We start from the raw sequence: 24,237 nt of genomic DNA, 5'->3' as shown, positions 1-24,237 counted from the left end.
CAAACATTCAGCACTACGGACAGCGCTGCGATGAGCGCGGTCTGACAGGTCGATGGTTTCAGAACCACGGACACTGAACAGCGCCGCGCTCTGGCAGTTCATATAATGAGGATATTCATTCAAACCACCTGTTATGGGCCTGTGGCTGCAGGAAAACCTTCTGCTGTTAAGATTTCCACTTTCCTCTAACAGGCCTACTGATCCAAGATTGTTTGGCATCCAGACACATTTGGTCTGAGAGGCAGAACAGTTTGCGCAACCACATGCCATGGTTATGTGAACACTTCCAGGAAATGTTCTGTGTTGATTGGTTAGGTATTCAATGTGTTCTTGTCACACACACACATTTTGGGCTTGTCATCTCCTCTATGGATGCCACTTGTTCTCCCATAGGTCTCTCTGAATATTTGAAAATGTTGGAGAAATAACATCTCACACACAAAAAAATCAATGGCACAATGTTTTACCCCAGGAACCTTCACTGATACAACCATACTAAATACAGTAGGCGACAGACCTATGCGTCTCAGGGCACATCCCCACCCCTTTCAGCAAGTGCATAGAATACAAAAACATGGCGCGTGCGTGTTTTTGGGAATCCCCGGCTTTGCCTCCACCTGATGGCAGCATCAGGCAGCCCCGTGAAACATTTGCGTAGGAGTTCCCCTCAACGCCATGTCGGGGTGGTGCAGCGCGCAGTGAGGATCTCCTGAGCAGAGCTCTCTCTCTCCCACTCTGTCTCTCTGCCACCCCCTCCTAATTCGTTCCCTCCATCCTCCGCCACACGACAGCTTAGCACAGCACCCTCCTCAGCAGCATCCACCCTAACTGGGTAGCAGTAGTCATCCCCAGCGCAGGCAGTGATACACTGAGGGACGTATCCAAGTGATGCCACTGCACCAACCAAATCTCGCAACCGCGAAAACACACCGAGAATAAACAGTCACTTCCGCAAGGAGGACTAAAAACGAGTTTGCCTCAAGAGCGCAACTGCCCATGAAGATGTCTAACGTTGACATGGTCTTAAACGCCACGGATCGGGTAGTAAAAAGTGAGTGCATTTTCTTTGTTTTTTTAAATGATTTTATAGGCTATTAAGAGCTATACGCTATTAATTGTGTGCGGTTTAAGATCTCGTTTAGGGTTGGGTATTGCGTCATGTGGATGTCTGATGTGCTACATAAATAATTTTATTTTGCTCGGGACCTGTGATGTTGATAAACAGTGAAAGGCAGTGACTGTATTAATAGCTATAGCCTACAGACTGTGTGTGTCGGGGGGGGGGGTACTCTTCCTAATCGTGTCACGGCAATATGTTTTGCACTGTCCCAATGTGATTGTATTTAGTCATGGACAGGCAGAAGAAGATACTAAATGAGGCAGTGTTGCGGTGGAGGTCTTTGCGGTTGAGGCAGTGATGCAGCATGATTTCGCTGGCACTGTGATAGAGGGCGCTTGGTGAATACGTGGATCTACGTACTCACTGGGGGGATGAGGAGGGTTGCAATCTATATTGGAATTGTATGTGGCATTTTTCACTGTGGATGAGTAAAACATATAGGTTATCTTTGCTTGGATCTTGAGTTTGAAAGTACGCACTCGTTTCGATTAGGCCTATAATTCACGTTTCTTTGGCACGTGTGCCATAACGTCTGTGCTGCTATGATGTAGGCTATTAGTATGCATATCATAGAACATATAACATAATGTAGACCTGTAGCCTTTTCTTTCAATAGCCCTATTTTCTCTGCAATATCATTTTCTGGCGTCAAAAGTGCTGTCGTCTGCAATGATGTATAGGAGCTATGCTACAAGTAAAATAGTGTCGACTGAGCTTCAATAATAAGTCACTGTCTTTCCCGTCTCGTTCATGTTAAATGGCTTTTTATTATAAATGTGCCATCCCGTGGGATATAATACAGTTTTAGTCATTTTACGGTGGTGCGTCAGGGCTCCTCCTTGGGGTTGCCGCTTTCCAATATTGGAATAGTTTATTTCTGACGCATTTTATTTACAAATCGAGTCTCAATTGCACACCCAACCCCATGGCACTTGTCTGCAATTTAATCTAATGTAAACCCGAGTTCGGTGCTGCAGCTATCCAGGCCCGGACAGCAGCATTGTGATATATTGAATATGCATTGTTTAGAATAAAAATACTATAGCACTTGATTGAAAATAGGGCTATACATCTACTCTTAGGTTTATCGTAATGTAAGGGTGGGAACCTTATGTGGTCCGTGTTTCATAGGGGACTCTAATCTCTTGCAGAACATGTGAAAAGTATAAATTCAAGACGATCACTGCCTGCTAGACCCACCAAGCCCCTGACAACTGTCACATACAGGTCGCGTGCCCCTGCTCAGAAGTTGCATGCATCAACCAATGTCTGGGTGTCACGTCATCGACTGTTATGCCAGGCACCAGATTGCTATAACATGTGGTTAGTTTAGAAGTAAAATAACTATCCAGGCATTGTAAAATCTGGCATATGCTAATCTGTTGTGGAAGATTCTGTTTGTAAACCAAACTAATCTGTTTGGATTTAATGGGATGGTAGGATAAGGAACAGCACTAGTTCCCGTGTTTTGCTTGTCTTCACTGGTTATTTGGACAAATCACGATTTCCAAGGTGTTACAGGCTGACTACACCGCTCACGTCGCAAAATAAATGTAGAAAGCGTCTGTGTTGCCAAGGTCTAAAATACAAGTCAATTCTATTTGTGGCACCAACGAGTGTCTGTGTTGCCATGGTCTAAAATAGAAGTCAGTTCTATTTGTGGCACCAATGAGTGTCTGTGTTTCCAAGGTCTAAAATAGAAGTCAGTTCTATTTGTGATGCAGATCGGGCTGCAAGTCCTGCCTCTCCCACCTCCTCATTGGTTTATAGAAGCAGGTACCCACGTGCCATCTCCTCAAGACGAATGAGGTCAGTGGCGGTATTGCACCTAATTTATGAAAGTTGCCAATCGCAATATAAAGTCAAGAGAAGAAAAAGCCTGGAAGGAAGAGAGATGACTAGACATGATTCAGTTGACCGTTTTATGTGTGGATTAATAGGCGGGTGGAGAGGACCTTGTGCATTTCAGGTAAAATAACTCAATGTTTATATCCCAGGACAAATCAACAACAGCAAGCTAGCTCAATGGGACAAATTAACTAGCAAGTGCAAGCTAACTAGCTAAATTGCCATAAATGTTTAATGCTTTTTGACCTGTCCCCAAATTAATATAATTGGTTCAGAGTTTGTTTTGATATTTTGACCTGCATGTCGGGATCACGTTTGTTGTGTGGGACAAAATACATTTATGCACGATGGAGCACATGCGCAGCCGGTTTGGGTTCCGTGTTAGCATCTTTCAAATTTGGGGCGGCAGGGTGGCCTAGTGGTTAGAGCGTTGGACTAGTAACCGGGAGGTTGCAAGTTCAAACCCCCGAGCTGACAAGGTACAAACAAATCTGTCGTTCTGCACCTGAACAGGCTGTTCCTAGGCTGTCATTGAAAATAAGAATTTGTTCTTAACTGACTTGCCTATTTAAATAAAGGTAAAAAAATAAAATTGGGAAGGGAAGGTAACTTGAGAAGGTATGGGCCAAGAACTTCTTTTTTTAAAGGGGTGTAGGGGGTATGTTTTACCTTGGTTATCTTGTTATGAGTCCCACCCTTCAGCTCCATTCAACCCCTCCCATCTCTCTCTCAATCCCATCCATTTTGGATTTATATTTGCCATATATTTTACAACTGTGCTGTGATGATTGACAAAAGTACTGAACCTTTCTATTCTCATAGCTTCTACAGATTGTAAATTAAAAATAAACATTTTTGCTAAAATAATTCTTATATTATTGATTGACTGACTATGGCTTTTCAAACCATCCAGTATTGCTATCTGCAGTGTTAGTTCTAGAAAAATGTTGCAATTCTTCAGCCATTCCTGGACCTGTGACCAAAAACGAGCTACATATGGACAACACCAAAATAAATGATCTAATGACTCTGCCTCCTCACAGCAAACTCTTCAGAGCTGGGAAGAATGTATCCCCCATATATATAACATTCTATTGGTTGCAAGAATTTTGTATAGTAATTTAAATAGAAACATTTAAAGTTTTGTTGTTTTACTCCTCTAGATAGTTTAAAACTTTGAGATGTAGCCATTATTTACACCTGGGTTACTATACATAACTTTAACCCATTTTATAAGAGATTCCCCAAAATGTATATATATTAATTTATATAAAATGTATATATAAACTCCAGTCGTATTTTTCAAAAGCCTTTTCAAAATCAGCTATGAAAACCAGGCCTGTTGTCCCATATATTTTATAGTATTCTATTGTTTCCAGTATATGTCTTATATGTTTTATATTATCTCCATGTAAAAAACCTGTCTGATTAGGATGAATAATATCTGACAATACTTTAATTCTATGCGCCAAGCATTTTTCTAGGATTTTTGCATCACAACACTGAAGTGTAAGTGGTCTCCAATTTTTTAAATGGACTGGCTCTTATATCTACACACACACACCACTTGGGTCCTGTTTCAGTAATAATGTTATCAGAACTTCTTGTTGCATGTCTGATAATCTACCATTTACAGTGGGGCAAAAAAGTATTTAGTCAGCCATCAATTGTGCAAGTTCTCCCTCTTAAAAAGATGACAGAGGCCTGTAATTTTCATCATAGGTACACTTCAACAATGACAGACAAAATGACGGAAAAATATCCAGAAAATCACATTTTAGGATTTTTTATGAATTTATTTGCAAATTATGGTGGAAAATAAGTATTTGGTCAATAACAAAAGTTTATCTCAATACTTTGTTATATACCCTTTGTTGGCAATGACAGAGGTCAAACGTTTTCTGTAAGTCTTCACAAGGTTTTCACACACTGTTGCTGGTATTTTGGCCCATTCCTCCATGCAGATCTCCTCTAGAGCAGTGATGTTTTGGGGCTGTTGCTGGGCAACACAGACTTTCAACTCCCTCCAAAGATTTTCTATGGGGTTGTGATCTGGAGATTGGCTAGGCCACTCCAGGACCTTGAAATGCTTCTTACGAAGCCACTCCTTCGTTGCCCGGGCAGTGTGTTTGGGATCATTGTAATGCTGAAAGACCCAGCCACGTTTCATCTTCAATGCCCTTGCTGATGGTAGGCTTTGTTACTTTTGTCCCAGCTCTCTGCAGGTCATTCACTAGGTCCCCCCATGTGGTTCTGGGATTTTTACTCACCGTTGTGATCATTTTGACCCCACGGGGTGAGATCTTGCGTGGAGCCCCAGATCGAGGGAGATTATTAGTGGTCTTGTATGTCTTCCATTTCCTAATGATTGCTCCCACAGTTGATTTCTTCAAACCAAGCTGCTTACCTATTGCAGATTCAGTCTTCCCAGCCTGGTGCAGGTCTACAATTTTGTTTCTGGTGTCCTTTGACAGCTCTTTGGTCTTGGCCATAGTGGAGTTTGGAGTGTGACTGTTTGAGATTGTGGACAGGTGTCTTTTATACTGATAACAAGTTCAAACAGGTGCCATTAATACAGGTAACGAGTGGAGGACAGAGGAGCCTCTTAAAGAAGACGTTACAGGTCTGTGAGAGCCAGAAATCTTGCTTGTTTGTAGGTGACCAAATACTTATTTTCCACCATAATTTGCAAATAAATTCATAAAAAATCCTACAATGTGATTTTCAGGATTTTGTTTCTCATTTTGCCTGTCATAGTTGAAGTGTAACCTATGATGAAAATGACAGGCCTCTCTCATCTATTTAAGTGGGAGAACTTGCACAATTGGTGGCTGACTAAATAATTTTTTGCCCCACTATATATAGGAGTGGTTAAAACATGCTAATAATGGTCCTCTGAGTATATAAAAAAAAATTACTTCCACTGGTATGCCATCCAGCCCTGGAGTTCCCAGCCTTAAAGGCTTTAGTTGCATCAAGAAGTTCCTCTGTAATTTGGCCTTCACATGAGTCTTTCTGTACAGATGTTAATTTTACATTATTAGAAAAAAAATCCATACAATTAGTTTCAGTTAGTGGAGATGGAGACTGAAACAAAAACATTCTTAAAGTACTTTACTTCCCCTTTCTAAATATCAGTCGGTGAATTATGCGTGACTCCATTTGTAACAAGTTAACACATTTTGGTAGCATTTCTATATTGAAGATTGAAAAGAATTTGGTGCATTTTTCCCCATAGTCCATCCAGTTGGCTTTATTTGTATAATATATTACACTGGGTCTTTCTTGAATAAGTTCCTCCATTTCTTAGTTTTTCTTCTAACGTATTCTGTGCCTCTATGGTACAGCTTAAGTTCTTGACCCAGAACTTAAGCAGCTGACCAATTACATGAGACTTTAGTTCTGGGTTAACCGAGAGTACATATAAACCAGAGGCTGGTGGGAGGAGCTACAGGAGGACAGGCTCATTGTAATGGCTGTAATGGATTAAATAGAACTGTGTCGAACATATTGAAACCACGTTTGAGTCAGTTCCATAAATTACATTCCAGCCATTACAATGAGCCTGTCCTCCTATAGCTTCTCCCACCAGCCTCCTCTGATATAAATTGATAGGCCTATACAACATGGGAATATTTTCCAGTCTTGAATTTCGCCTCGGGTTTGCTCTCCTCATGGAGGATTGGTAGGCGAAGGGTTGCAATTTGTTTCAGAATGAGTGGGCTCTTCAAATTGTCCCAGTGCGCCTACAGTACTACAATGGGCAGGGCAAAATGATTTGATGATGCTATGGTGGGACCATCCCCACATCCAATAGGTCAAAGCTACAAAAACACAGATGTAGCCTATAATATGTCATACAGGCTCAGGCATATACATTAATATTGCCTACAGGTACTTGGGAAAAAATGGCATATATCGTGACACAAGGTGAGACCCAGATGGTTGGAGTCTTAATGTTTATTAATCCAAAAGGAGTAGGCAAGAGAATGGTCGTGGACAGGTAAAAGGTCAAAACCAGATCAGAGTCCAGGTGGTACAGAGTGGCAGACAGGCTTGTGGTCAAGGCAGGCACCGAGTCCAGAAACAGGCAAGGGTCAAAACCGGGGAGACTAAAAAAAGGAGAATAGCAAAAAGCAGGAGAACGGGAAAACTGCTGGTTGACTTGGAACATACAAGATTAACTGGCCCAGAGAGACAGGAAACAGTGATAAATACACTGGGGAAAACAAGCAACACCTGGAGGGGGTGGAGACAATCACAAGGACAGGTGAAACAGATCAGGATGTGACAGTAGCCCCCCACCCAGGACACCACCTGGCATCCTACCTGGGTGCATACCTGGCTGACTGGGATATTGGTGGTCAAAATCGTTGATAAGGGCCAGGTCCAGGATGTCTTTAGCAGGGACCCAGCACCATTCCTCCGGGCCATACTCCTCCCAGTTAACATGGTACTGGAAAACCCCTGCTTTGGGATCGAACCCTCAGGAGGCGTCTCACTGTATATGCTGTCTATCCATTGATGATGACTGGGGGGGGGGGGGGGCATGGAAACAGAAGACAAAGGACTGAGACACGGGCTTAATCCTTGACACATTGAATGTAGGGTGAATATGGAGGGTACGAGGTAACACAAGACGGACAGCAGTGGAACTCAGGACTCTGGAGATGGGAAAAGGACAAATGAACAGATGAACAAAATGAACAAAAACAGCTTGCGGGACTCTACCCTAGGCAGATCCCGAGTGGAAAGCCATACCTTCTGCTCAATGCGGTAGTGGGGGCTGGGGTCCGGCGACGGTCCTCTTGTCGACGATACCTGGAGTTGGTCTTGAGAATAGCCACCCTGGCTCTTCTCCAGGTACGTCGACAGCGGCGGACGAACATCTGGGCCGAGGGTATGCTGACCTCCTACTCTTGTTCTGGGAAGAGTAGAGGCTGACTCCTGTTTTGAGGGCTGGCCGACAACCCAAATAAGGGTGCAGAATGCCTTCCAGAACGGAGACAAGAACACCGATCGAAGACCATGTCTAACAAGAGACCATGGATCCGGAAAACATGCTGCACCATAAGCTGGGCTGTCTCCTTGGCAGAAGGTAGTTTGGGGAGAGGGATGAAATGGGCAGTCTTGGAGAACCGAGTGACTACCGTCAGAATGACAGTGTTGCTGTCAGATGGAGGGTGCCCAGTGACAAAGTCCAGAGATATGAGACCAGGGACGATGAGGGACCGGTAGTGGCTGAAGGAGGCCAAAAGGAGCTTGCCGTGAAGTCTTGTTCTGAGCACACACTGTGCATGCGGCAATGAAGGCAGAGACGTCAGGAACCATTGTGGGCCACCAGAAACGTTGTCGGAGGAAGGCTAGTGTACGACGGGACCCTGGATGACATGTCAGCCTGGAGGAATGAGCCCATTCCAGGACCAGACTGGGTTAGGGACAAACAGCCGGTTAGCCAGACCCCCTTCAGGTCCAGGCTGGGAGCGTTGCACCTCGCGAACCAGGTTCTCAATAGCCCAATCCACAGTGGCAGCAAGGCATGAGGTAGAGAGAATAGTTTCCGAGGTTAAGGGTGTTAACTGTATAGACAGGAGAGAGCATCAGGCTTGCTGTTGTGAACCGATGCTTCAGGTTCACAAAGGCTTTGTCGACAGCTGCAGAGCATTTGAACGGTACCTTGGGAGAGGAGAGTGCCGAGAGGAGGGCCACCAGGGTGCTGTAAGCCTGAATGAAGCGGCGGTAGAAGTTAGCAAAACCAAGAAACCATTGCAACTGCACCCTGGACGTTTGTTGAGGCCAATCCACCACTGCTTTCACCTATCCAGGATCCATCTGAACATCGCCCTCAGCAATGGCATATCCCAGAAACGTGATAGTAGAGCGATGGAACTCACTTCTTGGCTTTCACAAACAATTGGTTCTCCATGAGGTGCTGAAGGACCTGTCTGACATGAAGTACATGTTCTTGGGCAGTGGTAAAAAAAAACAGGATGTCGTCAAGGTAAACAAACAAAGTGGTTTAGCATGTCCCGGACCACATCGTTTACCAAAGCCTGGAAAACAGCAGGGCGTTGGTAAGTCTACATGGCATGACCTGGTACTCATAATGTCCACTGGCTGGGTTGAAGGCTGTCTTCCACTCATCCCCCTCACGTATCCGAACCAAGGTTAGGCATTCCAAAGATCCAACTTGGAAAACATGGTGGCCCCCTGGAGAGGTTCAAATGCATAGAAGAGGTGGGGGGGTAACAATTTTTTAACAGTAATGTCGTTAAGTCCCCAGTAGTCAATGCAAGGACACAGGGTCTTGTCCTCCTCCACAAAGGACTCTGCGCCAGCAGGAGATGCGGAAGGATGGTCCCAGTGGCCAAAGACTCCTCTATGTACTCCTCTATAGCATTGGTCTCTGGTCCGGACAGAGAATACAACCAACCCCGGGGGGGTGTATTGCCTGGGAGAAGATCAATGGCACAATCATAAGGATGGTGTGGGGGAAGGGAAGTAGCACATGCCTTACTGAACACTTCCAGGAGGTCATGGTATTCAGTGGGAATACCAGAGACATCCACAGTCTTGCCAACATCCTGAGGAAGACGGCTTGGGGAAGGCTGTGCTGCTTGAAGGCAGTGGGAATGGCAAAATGGGCTCCAACCCAGGATGGAGCTTGTGGTCCAGTCAATTACAGGATTGTGCTTTTGGAGCCAGCAAAATCCCAAAACAACTGGAACATGGGGAGATGTGAGGAGGAACCGTGGTTTCACTGTTGTTACCAGAAACCCGTAATTGAACGGGCACAGTACTATGAGTGACTTCCCCTATAGAGCGTCTGTCCAGTGCCCTAGCATCCATGGGAACAGAGAGAGGCTGAGTGTGAATACCAAGCTCCGTAGCTATCGTGGCATCTATAAGGCATTCATCAGCCCCAGAGTCAATGAGCACTCAAACTTAGACTGGTCTCCCCACAGCCTAAGCACAAAAAAGGGTGTGCGGGTGATGGGAATAGGGAACTCCCAGTCTGACACACCATAGTACTGGTACCCACTAGAGACAAGGGTTTCCTAATAGGGCAGGGAGCTATAAAATGTCCTGCCCCTCCACAGTACAGACAACAGTTACTATTCATCCTCCCTGAGCGTTACCTCAACTGATAACCTAGCTCTTCCCAACTGCATAGGCGCAGGAGTATCCAACTCACCTGTCATAGATTCACCAGAGGGCTCGGATGGCTTCGAATCCTCTCGGAAAAGCTGCCTTCGGAAACTTCCCGATTGCCTCGAGGTGAACGAATATGCCCGAGACCAGAACTCCTACTCCTGCGTTCCCTTAGGCGTCCATCGATTTTAATGGTAAGGGCAATATGGGAGTCGAGGGCCACCGGCAATTCCTGAGCAGTATCGAAAAGGGACTTCGGATTCCAGGCACTCTTGGGGGCCAACTTGTGAAAATCAACCGCGTAGTCTGCCACACTACGGGAGTTGACGTAAGTCAAGCAGTTTACTGGCCGCCTTTTTCCAGGATACCGGAGACTCAAATACCTTTCTCACCTCTGCCATAAATTCCTCCAGATGACCACAAATGGCAGATTGTTGCTCCTAAACTGCCGTAGCCCAGGAGAGCGCCCTTCTTGACATTAGCGTAATAATATATCTTTGAGCGGTCTGAAGGAAACGAAGATGGCTGTAGCTCAAAAATAAGCGAGCACTGAGCAAGAAAACCCCAGCAGGTACCAGGATTCACCAAATATCCCTCCGGAGGTGGTAAGCGGGGTTCTCGGGGAGCTGGGATAGGCTGTACAAACGCACCACAGATAGGGGAAAAAAATTACTGGGTGATTGTTTTTTTCCCCAGAGGTGGCAGGCAGCCTCTGAGCTAACTCCCTGATTTGCTCCAGAATAGCCTTGAACCCATGGTTGTGGCATTCCCTCAAGGAACTGAGCCCTTCTAAAAGGCCCTGTAACAACTAGTGTCTTCCAATGGTGGCTCCCTGCAGGGAGACAACGTGGAGGAGCTGATCCAAGTCTGCTGGGTCGGTCATGGCCAGTTCGTACTATCATGACAAGGCGAGACCCAGATGCAGACCCAGGAGGCAGATGGTTGGAGTCTTAATGTTTATTAATCCAAAAGGAGTAGGACAGAGAATGGTCGTGGACAGGCAAAAAGTCAAAACCAGATCAGAGTCCAGGAGGTACAGAGTGGCAGACAGGCTCATGGTCAAGGCAGCTCATGGTCAAAACCAGGAAGACTAGAAAAAGGAGAATAGCAAAAAGCAGGTGAACGGGAAAACCACTGGCTGACTTGGCACATACAAGACAAACTGGCACAGAGACAGGAAACACAGGGATAAATACACTGGGGAAAACAAGCGACACCTGGAGGGGGTGGAGACAATAATGAGGACAGGTGAAACTGATCAGGGTGTTACACATATATGACTGGTATTGGATATATCAACTTTTGGGGTGAATATTATGCATAGGCTGTCTTCTTGTAATGTATTCCTGCATACTATCTAACTTCTTGTTAGTACAATAAGTAACCAGTTCCATTGAAGACATCATCATTTATTTGTCATATGTTTAATCTTTTTGGGGCTATTGCCAATAGGGGAATTTAATAATAATCGCTTTAGAAGCAGAACACATTTAAGTTGTAATGAGTTAGCAAAAGAATGTGCTGCATGATAGTAAGTCAGCAAGCATTGCAAGGATGGATCCCTTCGTACTCAATTCCATTCTGAGAGGGTATAGCTACGTAGTTTTGGAAAGGGACTGTTTTGAACAGGTGACAATACAGAGATCATCTCTGCATCTCAACGAGTGAGTGTTTTTGCAGAGAGGACAAAGGGTTGACAGTGGAATGGGTTCACTCAAAGTTGACTGTAGTTGTTAATACAGGAACATCCGTCTTCTGTGGGTCAGTTGCATCGTAAGGGAGGAGGGATATGCTGGATGAACCCCTGCAACTGTGTATTAAATGTGAAGGGATTTCAGGAGGACCACACCCATGTCAATGCCTGTGCCATCCCTGGCAGGTCTGGTAAATGCAGCAATCTCATAGCACTAGAAATGCATTAACCGATCAATCAATTTGAGTAATATCTTCATGCTGCTCACAAAAACATCTATTTTGAGGTGGCTGAAGATTGAGGAATTGTGGTACTACTTGGTGCTTGTTTTGAGATCCTAATACCCTACACAGCTGCAGCTGTGGCAAATACAGTACCAGTCAAAAGTTTGGCCACACCTACTCATTTTATATTTGAGATTCTTCAAAGTAGCCACCCTTTGCCTTGATGACCGCTTTGTACACTCTTGGCATTCTCTCAATCAGATTCATGAGGTAGTCACCTGGAATGCATTTCATTTAACAGGTATGCCCTGTTCAATAGTGGAATTTATTTCCTTCTTAATGCGTTTGACCCAATCAGTTGTGTTGTGACAAGGTAGGGGTGGTAAAAGACCAAGTCCATATTATGGCAAGAACAGGTGAAATAAGCAAAGAAAAACGACAGTCCATCATTCATTTTCCTGATTGACTGAAGGTCAGTGTGGGGTGTGGGGGCGCTTTGCTGGTAAAACTGTCAGTTATTTATTTAGAATTCAAGTCACACTTAACCAGCATGGCTACCACAGCATTCTGCAGCGATACGCTATCAGATCTGGATTGTGCTTAGTGGGACTATCATTTGTTTTTCAATAGGACAATGACCCAACACACACCTCCAGACTGTATTAGGGCTATTTGACCAAGAAGGAGAGTGATGGAGTGCTGCATCAGATGACCTGGCATCCACAATCGTCCGACCTCAACCCAATTGAGATGGTTTGGGATGAGTTGGACCGCAGAGTGAAGGAAAAGCATCCAACAAGTGCTCAGCATATATGGGAACTCCTTGAAGCCTGTTGGAAAAGAATTCCAGGTGATGCTGGTTGAAAGAATGCCAAGAGTGTGCAAAGCTGTCATCAAGGCAAATGGTGGCTACTTTGAAGAATCTAAAGTATCAAATGTATTTTGATTTGTTTAACACATTTTTGGTTACTACATGATTCCATATGTGTTATTTCATAGTTTTGATGTCTTCACTATTATTTTACAATGTAGAAAATATTACAAATAAAGCTTACTTCGTTGTTTTATTTTTATTATTTTCACTGCATCAGGGATAGCGTGCAGGGTGCTGTTTTCACAGTAGAGTAGAGTACAGTATAATTGACTGTATTGTACTTTACTGTATTTTATACTGTACTGAACTCTACTGAACTATACTCTACTGTACTCTATTGTACTTTATATACTGTATACTGTGCTGTAATGTCCAAACTTGTGAAACAGATTTCTATGATTGGTAAAGATTTGGTCCACTCCGCACCAACCAAATCTTGATTTGATCTGGTCTTGTTTGGGTGCGGAGCTCATTAGAATAATAGCCAGTGTGTAAAAACAATATTCAAACACTTAATGTAGTACAATAAACAAAACAGATTTAGCTGATAGCTGACACCCCATTCTTTCTACCGACATCTTGGAATCTTAATTCGGAGTAGATATTTAACAGTTTTTGAAAAACACAGTCGCATAAAAATCGGAGGGAAATTTGATTGTCATTCTGTTACCAAACCTTACATCTGCAGGTTCTTCTAGTAATAAATGTGTTGTTTTAAAATGTTCAGGGGGAAATGGTTCAAAGTAGTCCTTGTGCATAGAGTTGTATGGTTCGTTTAACTTTGCAACCAATGGTTTTTGTTTGGCAGAGTGATAAAGTGAAAAAGGTGAGTCTGCGTCATTCAGTTAACATGGAATTGCCCTGAAGCAAAGCTTAGCACATAGCTAAACATACTGGCCTATAAATGACTCACCTGTGTGTTTAAGCGTTTGTTTTCCTGTTTGATTTTACTCAGCGTTTATTTTTACGATGTCACACTTAATCTTATGTTCTCTTAGAGTTATATATCAGGTGGTAAGATGTTAACCTCTGATGTTGTCACATCATTTCCCTCTGGTACTCAGTGATGGATACTATCATATGTCCATTTCCTACATCCTCCCACCTAACAGGACAGCGTCACAATGGCATGTGCTACATTCACAGTGGCATGAGTACTGTTTTATTGGTTCAAGGAGAGCCCTCTATTTACAAGTAGGGTCTCGGGAGTGTGTATTGACCTCACTCTTCAGCACTGTGATACATGATTGGTCCACACAGGAAATGTAACAGAGAGGGAAGAGGGTTCATTGAAAAAGCTGCCCTAGGTGCTGTTCTTCTCTGTCACACAGCTGGACTACTGTACCTTCTCTGTGTTGGAGGGTGGGTGGCCACCAGGGATCATGGGGATTTTAGTCTTTGTATAGAGGAATGAGGATATTAGTGATGCCTATGAGTAGGGTTGTTGTGACCAGGACATGAACTGGCTATTGGAGGAGAGGAGACTGTGTCTGCCACTTGGCCTGGTCCCATGTCAGGGCATATCTGGAGAGTGTGAACAAGCAAGCTAGGCTCTTAGAGTGATTCTAGGACATTATAGGTGTTAGTTCAGGTGGGGCTCGGTAAATCACTGTGGATCGAATGCCTTTTGTCTGAGAGAGGGAACCCTCACAATACCCAATTTATTTTCAGAACAAAACGGAGACAATCATGGAAAGGGCTGACCTATCAGTAGAGGCACTTCTGGATTTAGACAGCCAGTCAGTAAGCACACAGGGGGAAATCTCTCTTCTGAAATATGATTATGACACATGCAGTCTCTCAGTTTTTCTCTCCCAAAGCTTAGGCTGGATAGAGATCTGCCTAAAAAATGGTGACCATCCTTTAGACATCCATATTTACAATAAACATTCAGCCGTTTCTGATCCGTTTCTCTACACCCACAATTAGATTTCTGACATTCACTGTGAAAATGCACAGCTAGTTGTTGTGTTCACGTATAAGGGTCTGTGGGAGAAGAAGCCTTTCACCATTCTGCTATGCCTATGCTTGTCCTGTTCTCATAAGCGTTTGTGTGTTTTATTACTATGATGGATGCTATATAAGAGGGTGTGTGTGCGTTTTGTTTGTTTTTGAGAATATCAGTGACATGGTTGGCTCATTGGCCAGACAGCGTAGAGCCCACCCCCTGAGATGTGTGGATGTGGTGGATCTTGATGGTGTAATACCCTGCGCCCAGCTCGCCCCCTCTGAAGGCTATCTGCATGCATGATACTCACAAGCTTTATATAGCAGTGTGGGTGAATTATTTAAGGATTGGTTTGCAGCAGTGTTTTACTGCACACAGGCCTCTTACATAATGAAACTTCCCTGAGGTCTAGCGATGAGAGGGGGTAGAGGTGGGAGATGGAGTCAGGGAGAGTAGTGTAGTGGAGAGGACAAATCTAAAGGATAGAGTAAGGGGGGGGGGGTGGAGGAGAGAGACACTTGCACATGATTGCACACACGCATGAGAGCTCTTACAGTAGCAACAGTCATCAACAAGTTTATTTTATTTTATCCATCAGATATTGACTGAATTATGGCACATAAAACATTTTACTGGCACGGACAAATAATGAATGGAGTTCAGGGATTTAGGTGTTCAATTCCTGTCAAATTTAACTTTTGTTCTAAGAATATACTAAGGTATACGTTGTCATTTTCTAATATTTTGTGTAAAAATAAAGAAAATGATATGTTCTTAATTTGCATAAATATACAATGTGTATTTGCATATACTGTATGAATTCATTAATGTAAAGGGTTAACGTAAACACCCCAAGAATCGGGTAGGTGCCCTGTACACGTGACGTGTTCCCATTTTGAACCATTTAATATCAATTTTTTTGTAATTGTATTTTTCACCCCTTTTTTCTCCCCAATTTCGTGATATTCAATTGGTAGTTACAGTCTTGTCTCATCGCTGCAACTGCCTTGTGGACTCGGGAGAGGCGAAGGTCGAGAGTCAACACGACCCCGCCAAGCCGCACTGCTTCTTGGCACACTGCTCGCTTAACCCGGAAGCCAGCCACACCAATGTGTCAGAGGAAACACCATACAGCCTGGCGACCGAAGTCAGCGTGCACGTGCCCAGCAGGAAATAAAATGCACTGTAGGTCTACCAATGGACAATCGGATGGCTCAGACTACCGTGTCTGCAGTAACGTAGCAGGCGTAAAAGAACGCTGCACGATTGAGACTGAGATTTCAAGACTTTTAAAACCATGACTAAGAAGAGACTGTTAACGAATTACAGCAAAGAGCTGCCAATAAAATACGCGCTCTACCTACTTCCACTCATGCTACAAACAGCAGTGAAGTTGCACTGAATGAGTAGGAATGTGTATGGAGAGGTTTACCTTGTTATTATTGGGTCTTTTTAATATTGTGGAATACTTCACTTTGTCTAGGCTCAGGCTGAGACCCAGATGCAGACACAGGAGGTGGATAATATGAGTCTCAGAGTTTATTACAGTACAAGGGGCAGGCAATCAGTAGGTCAAGGCAGGCAAAGAGTCATAATCCAAATCAGAGTCAGGCAGGTACAGGACGGCAGGCAGGGTCAGGACAGGCAGAAAGACCAGAACTAGGAAGACTAGGAAAATCAAAAACTAAAGCAGAGGAAACACGGGATCCCGCTGGTAGGACTTGGCGGGACAAGACAAAAGACGCAGCTATAAATACACAAGGTAATGGGAGACACCTGGTGGGGGTGGGAGACAATCACAAGACAGGTGAAACAGATCAGGGTGTGACATTCTCTGGTCATGTGAGTAACAACATTAATTTGTGCACAAGGCAGAAATTGCGGTGCAACTCGAGTTTCGCCATCAGTTTGAAGACGGTGTCCCTTTTTGGTTAGTGTCAGTGGAGGAAAGGGAGAGTAGAGGGACGTTGAGAGGCAGACCCTCAGTCTGCTCCCCTCGAAGAGTGCAATTGGGGTCTGCAATTCGGCGGCGTTCCTGCATGTGGCTGTTCCTGCATCTCCGATAACCCCTCTTTTTTACTTCAATTGGTAACTTTTTAAACTAGGACAGGCAGGAGGCGATGGTGCTCCAGTACAGTAGGTGGCGTTAATGCACAATAATGTTGGATGCCAGTCCCCGATAAACCCACAGATGCAGGGGCGACAACGGTACTTGGCTAGCTGTACACCAGTATTGGTTTTTAGCTAGCTGTCGGGCTCTATTTTCCTGCAGTCCTGTTAATGATGGCGATGGCAGTTGTTTGGCAGGTGGAGGCGAAGGACACTGTGTTCTAGCTTCACCAGCCAGTCCAATACACACCAGGCGGGAGGCATGGCGACACCGGGTACTGGCTAGATAACTAGCATGCACACAGTGTCCCTAACTAGCAAGTTAGCTAGCACACAATGTCTCCCCATCCTCCCACCTGCTGTGCTACCGGTAGGCGGTGGCGACACCGGGTACTGGCTAGATAACTAGCATGCACACAGTGTCCCTAACTAGCAAGTTAGCTAGCACACAATGTCTCCCTATCCTCTCACCTGCTGTGCTACCGGTAGGCGGTGGCGACACCGGTAGACAGTGTCCTTTACCCCCACCTGTCGGGCACTGTTTTCCCACAGTTCTATTAATGACGGTGAGGGCGGGTGTCCCGCTAGGTAGCAAGGAGGACTCCGGCAGGTGGGATTGAAAAAACTCATGCAGGAACCAATGGGATGCTCGGGGGGGTTCATGAAGGAACCAATGGGATGCATGCAGGAACACCCCAAATTGCAGGCTGCAGTTGCACAATATTGCTGCACTCTCCCTCCACTGAGACTGACCATCAGACGCAGATTCCATCAGCCCAGTAAGATAAAAACATTTTTTAAACTATTTATTTATTAATTATAAACATTTCTTCTTACTCAGCTGTGCCCGACAAGTAATTCAACAACTAGTGTGAACATTTAGCCTACCTCAAATATTGAAATATATACAGTATCAGTCAAAAGTTGACACACCTACTCATTCAAGGGTTTTTCTTTTGTTATTATTATTTTCTACAAAAATGAAAATAATAAAAATAAAACAACGAAGTAAGCTTTATTTGTAATATTTTCTACATTGTAAAATAATAATGAAGACATCAAAACTATGAAATAACACATATGGAATCATGTAGTAACCAAAAAAGTGTTAAACAAATCTAAATATATTTAACATTTGAGATTCTTCAAAGTAGCCACCCTTTGCCTGGATGAAAGCTTTGCACACTATTGGCATTCTCTCAACCAGCTTCACCTGGAGTGCTTTTCCAACAATCTTGAAGGAGTTCCCACATCTGCTGAGCACTTGTTGGCTGCTTTTCCTTCACTCTGCGGTCCAACTCATCCCAAAGCATCTTAATTGGATTGAAGTTGGGTGATTGTGGAGGCCAGGTCATCTGATGCAGCACTCCATCACTCCACTTCTTAGTCAAATAGCCCTTACACAGCCTGGAAGTGTGTTGGGTCATTATCCCGTTGAGAAACAAATGATAGTCCCTCCAAGCGCAAACCAAATGGGATGGCAAATCGCTGCAGAATGCTGTGGTAGCCATGCTGGTTAAGTGTGCCTTGAATTCTAAATAAATCACAGACAGTGTCATCAGCAAAGCACCATCACACCTCCTCCATGCTTCACGGTGGGAACCACACATGCAGAGATAATCCACTCCCCTACTCTGTGTCTCACAAAGACACAGAGGTTGGAACCAAAAATCTCAAATTTGGACTCATCAGACCAAAGGACAGATTTCCACCGGTCTAATGTCCATTGCTTGTGTTTCTTGGCCCAAGCAAGTCTCTTCTTATTGGTATCCTTTAGTAGGTGTTTCTTTGCAACAATTCAACCATGAAGGCCTCATTCACTCAGTCTCCTCTGAACAGTTGATGTTGAGATGTGTCTGTTACTTGAATTCTGTGAAGCATTTATTTGGGCTGCAATTTCTGAGGCTGGTAAATCGAATAACTCATCCTCTGCAGCAGAGGTAACTCTGGGTCTTCAATTCCTGTGGTGGTCCTCGTGAGAGACAGTTTCATCATAGCGCTTGATGGTTTTTGCTCCACTTGAAGAAACTTTCAAAGTTCTTAAAATGTTCCTGATTGACTTACCTTCATATCTTAAAGTAAGTACATTTATTTAACCATTATTTTACCAGGTAAGTTGACTGAACACTTTCTCAATTACAGCAACAACCTGGGGAATAGTTACAGGGGAGAGGAGGGTGGATGAATGAGCCAATTGTAAACTGGGGATGATTAGGTGACCGTGGTGGTATGAGGGCCAGCTTGGGAATTTAGCCAGGACATCAGGGTTAACACCCCTACTCTTACGATAAGTGCCATGGGATCTTTAATGACCACAGAGTCAGGACACCCGTTTAAATTCCCATCCGAAAGACAGCACCCTACACAGGGCAATGTCCCCAACCACTGCCCGGGGGTATTGGGAAATTTTCTTTAGACCAGAGGAAAGGGTGCCTCCTACTGGCCATCCAACACCACTTCCAGTAGCAGTTGGTCTCCCATTGAGGGACCGACTAGGACCAACCCTGTTTAGGGTTGTTCAGAAGCAAGCCAGCAGTGGGATTCCATATTTTTGATATCTTCGCTATTATTCTACAATGTAGAAAATAGTCAAAATAAAGAAAAACCTTGGAATGAGTAGGTGTGTCCAAACTTTTGACTGGTACTGTATATTTTGAAATTACTACCTCATTACTACAGTACTGTTTTTAATAGATTCATTTTGCATATACTTATATTTTTTAAATCATGTAAAAAAAAATAGTAATAATAATCTCAACAGTAGATATCGCTTGCATTTTGAAAGTCATCTTGACTCAGAAAAGGTTGGTGTCCATTGATCGAGAGCTAGGCCTACCTGTGTCATGTAAAAAATCTCCCCAGCGTGAAATAGTTCTGATCGTTCGGTGTTCTGGTTGTGACATCATGCTATAAAACGTCTCCCAGTTCCCAGTTCAATAATTGGACGCGCAGCTCTTTATGTGGGATGGCTGAGCTCGTGCGGATGTTTCTCTCACACCCTCCTTCACCTAGAAACATTGTTCTGTGGGCACGTGCAATTTTCTTCACACGTCTGCCAATTAATGGTGGCCAGGAGTATTGACTCTGACCAATCAGAAGCTTGTTGAGACGTGAGGTCAGCATATAAATACCCGGACTCGCGCGGCGAAGTGCGGAGGGTTGATGTGAAAGTTTTTTTTGTGATATAAAGTAAAATATTTATAGATAGGTGTAATCTGGATTAATAAAATGTTTGTTAGCAATACAAACAAGTTAAAATCGCACACTTCTGAGAACAAGCCATTATTAAGACCAGTTTACAGCTAATTATGCTAGTTAGCTAGCAAGGGCGAGGGGGTGTGAGAAAAACATCTGCACGAGCTCAGCCATCCACACAAACGCGCGTGCACTGTGAAAATGTTTACAACATGATGTCACAATCAGAACAATCGGGAACTATTTCACACCATGAAGATTTTAACAGGACAACCTGCCCTCACCTGCGCTGTCTAGACTGCTGCAATAATTACTGTTAATTAATTCTGTTGCATTATTCAACAAGTGTGTCAATAGCAGGATACCCTCGGATTAAAAATCAACAAGCTTGGCTCCAGATTACACCTATCTATACATACTTTACATTGTTTGTAAAATCACACATAATATCACTATAATCCAAGTGTTCCTTTTGGGAGGTTGCTTTCATTTCAGCGCATCTAATTTGGAAACATTTCAACTGTATTATATATATTTTTTGCACAAAAAATGAACACCCAAAATAATCTTTCTTTCTTGTGATGCAGGTGTCGAGACAATACGTTACACCCCCGACAAAGTGTTAGCATTCTTATAGATGTAACCGGAAAACAATGCATTTAATTGAGCCCATTTCAGCCATTACCAGGATGTGTTTGGCAGGTCATGGTAAACATTTCCACGGTCGCAATGTTTATTTAAAAAAAATGACAGGCACAAGCAAGAGTATGAAAGAGTCTCAGGAGTGAAATGAAAGCAATCAATCCAGCGAAATGTAAGTGACAAGTGAACCCCACAAACACAATAACTAGATGGCTGAAATGTGCTACTTAAAGTATACAGTTTGGAGGGGGAGACATATTATGGCCAGTGGACATAGGCCTACCCTACATGGTTTAGTAGGGGACAGAACACTAAAGGTACGCCTAGAACATAGCACCTAGAAGATGGGTCATAGAACCAACTCCTAGAGCCATCATGGGGTGGTGACAAAAAGAGACATGAACCGATGACTGAGTTCTGCCATTTTGTGAATGTCCAAATGTATGCTCTACGCATAACTGAAGAGCAATGTGCAGCTCTAATTTCAACTGAGTTTACCTGTTGTGGTTTTGGGACATCATCAGTACTGTAGACTGGTCAAACAAACACTGCCTAGTGTCTACCCTGGCTGCTCTGTTCAGATCCCCGCTAACATGGCTTCCTCCTTGGCTCCTTCTCTTCCCAGTCTTTAGCATATTGGGTTTTCATGCATGGGCTGATCTGTGGGCCGCAAGCTGCCATACGGCCTGGCAGACTCCGTGCAAACAGTCAGAATGCACTTTAGGGCTCTGCACATTTGGGGTTTTGCACAGGAAAGAAACAGGGTCAACGTAGGTCCAATCAGTGAACACACTCATTTAGACATTTCTAACATTCGCATCACAGGCTATTGAGCGCTATGATAACAAACCCTTCAGTTATCCCAACAGCTACACAATCTCAATTAAATGGAGTACAGAGTACAGTGATAATCCCAACAATAATAACGAGACGAATGTCAACATTGGTATTGAATGGACTCTTTAAAGGTCAAGAGTTATTCACAGTGCACACAGGAACCAAACACAACATCTTGTCACCCAAATGATTAGGCAACATTGTTTGCCATGTTATTTACAATATCTCCACGTGTCTCTAGTCTTGTCTATTTAATAAAAGAAAAGCTCGCTGGCAACACTGCATATGGCTTAGGCGGGAATCTGCACTTAGGTAGTAAATTCTACTCTTTAGTTATGTGCAATGTCCATTACAACGTTAGGATGACATAAACCACAAGCCCTAGTCCTGGAGCAACTTTCCTCCCTGCCGCATATCCCTGTGTGGTAATGAAGACGGTCACAGGCCCAGATAGAGGGGGGACAGCAGGTTTGGTAGAAGCAGGGCTGAGACAAGTGACAGGTGCCGCTAGCTAACACAAGCCTGGGCCAGAGACGTGACAGACAGACAGACAGACAGACAGGTTCACATAGATCCAGACGGACAGTAGCTACACACCTAGAGGATGAGTATTGTGCTGTACGTGTGGACAGATTGACAGGATGCCAGGGCTGGATGGAGAGTATTCACTGTTGCTGTTGTATTAGTTAGGTAGAAACCTGGGCAGTGTTCGACCAACAGTTCCCCCCCCGTCTCTCTCTCTGCAGCATCCAGCCTGGCAATGTTTCATGACAGGTTGATATACAGTAGAGTGGCTGTAAAAAAAAAAAGAAAGGACCTAGGCAACAAGGCATACATGAAGGTACGGTACATGTGTCTGGTGGTAATTACTGTAGGCTGTGCAATGACGATAAGTCCATGGAATAGCAGAATGGGTGAGAAGCATTATTTGTGTTGTTAGTCTCCTGTTTATTGAAACCCTTACTCAATTATCAAGCTCCCTGCCCTTTCTGCATTGTCTTGGGGAAATTGTGCTTCATAAAGAGAGAGAACGAGGGAATACTGTATGCGTCTCTGATCCTCCCATGCAAATCGCAGTATTTCGCGCTGACACTGGCTGTACTTCAAAAGTTAGCTGCTGTTGCCCGGCAACGTACACCACAGTTCAACTTAGCTTGGGCGCCCAGTCGAAGTGAGCTGTCTCCCATCTCAACCCCCCACCTCCCCCTCTTTCTTTCTCTCGTGTGTTTTCACCATACCTGGTGTTCTCTCCCTCGAAATCCTCCCTCCTTTTTTCGGTTTCTTTCTCTTGCTCCCCTCTACACTCTCATCTCTCTCCCTCTCGCCCTCTTTCTCCCCCCCCCCCCCCCCCCCCCTCTAATGTCCACCAGTAATCTCCCTGACTTCTCAGTCTTTTAGCTTCGGAGAGTATCAGAAGCACAGTACTGTCTGTTGTGTAAAAACGCACACTGAAGGAAATGACGCACACTCTCAAACGCATACAGACATGTCTACAAACATACAGGGCATTAAGTATCTCTAGTCTCTTTATTAGGTACAGTACCTACCACTGCAGTTCTACCATTAGGGCTCTTTTTGAGTGTATTCTAGTGGCTGTTCAGTGACGCCTGTAGGTTAGACTGAGATATAAACACACCAGACAGGCCACTGAGATTGTGACACTGTTCTTTTGATCACACAGCTCTGCCTCATCTCGCTCCTGCTAGCTGTGGGAACACAATCTGGTTCATAGCATTGAGGAGTGAACATTATTTGCTCTGATTACCACCATTAAATCTTTTGTCTTGCCCATTCACACACACACAATCCATGTCTCTGTTGTCTCAAGGTTTAAAAATCCTTCTTTAGCCCATCTCCTCCCCTTCATCTACACTGACTGAAGTGGATTTGACAAGTGACATCAATAAGGGATCATAACTTTCACCTGGTCAGTCTAGGTCATCGAGTGTTTTGTACACTGTGTATATTTGGAAACACAATACAGTCAGGTATACACACCTACCATATATGTAAGCACAGAGACAAACGCGTTAACATTCAGGTGCAACGTACGCACATGGACATATACTAACATGAACTTTCACACACAGACACACGCACAGATAAAACACAAACACACTGTTGAATGGGATTAATTTACCCCAGTGAAAATCTCATGCCAGGCCTGGGCTCATTATCCCAGCAGCAGGAACATGAGATTTCTCTCTTTTCCCCCTCTAGTCAAGCATCCATTATTTAACAGCATGTTGATCACGTTGGGCCTCAGCTCGGAGAACTCTCTGCTCTCTCTCTTCTATTCCCCCAGCGCTCAGCTCAGCAGCTCCCCATCGCCACATGCACTGAGCAACACAAATCTCTAGCCGACAAACTTGGCCATATTGCCTATATAGTTGTGAGTTCACAGGTGCATTGTCCTATGGGTCAAAGGACCTGCCTGATGTGTGGTGTTTTCATTCTAACTGGTCTGTGATGTAAGAGCACAATGGTGTTGGATTTAGTATCCAATCTGAATCAAACATAATTGTCTACGACCGATTGATTGGAATGCAAACCTGCTTTCATAGTAAGGCCACAGGTCCAGCAGTAAGAAAGGCT

General features: G+C 44.1%; 1 protein-coding gene across 4 annotated transcripts in view; it reads left to right on the top strand.

The window, feature by feature from the left end:
* The first annotated feature begins 734 nt into the window (after positions 1–734).
* The window catches only part of LOC110534116 (serine/threonine-protein phosphatase 2B catalytic subunit alpha isoform), a 52,938-nt gene continuing 29,435 nt past the window's right edge, over positions 735–24,237 (top strand). For 2 of the 4 annotated variants that reach the window (XM_036990515.1, XM_036990516.1), the window contains exon 1: positions 16,751–17,747. In XM_036990515.1, the coding sequence (XP_036846410.1) occupies positions 17,597–17,747 (151 nt within the window). In that variant the 5' untranslated portion in view covers positions 16,751–17,596. Of the gene's footprint in view, positions 1,052–16,750; positions 17,748–24,237 lie in introns of those variants that run through there. The other 2 variants (XM_021618794.2, XM_021618793.2) reach the window with 2 other exon arrangements.

Source organism: Oncorhynchus mykiss, chromosome 10 (genome assembly GCF_013265735.2).
Source record: "Oncorhynchus mykiss isolate Arlee chromosome 10, USDA_OmykA_1.1, whole genome shotgun sequence".
Taxonomy (NCBI): domain Eukaryota; kingdom Metazoa; phylum Chordata; class Actinopteri; order Salmoniformes; family Salmonidae; genus Oncorhynchus; species Oncorhynchus mykiss.
Note: the sequence above shows the minus strand (reverse complement) of the source record. Positions and strands in the feature narration are given on the sequence as shown.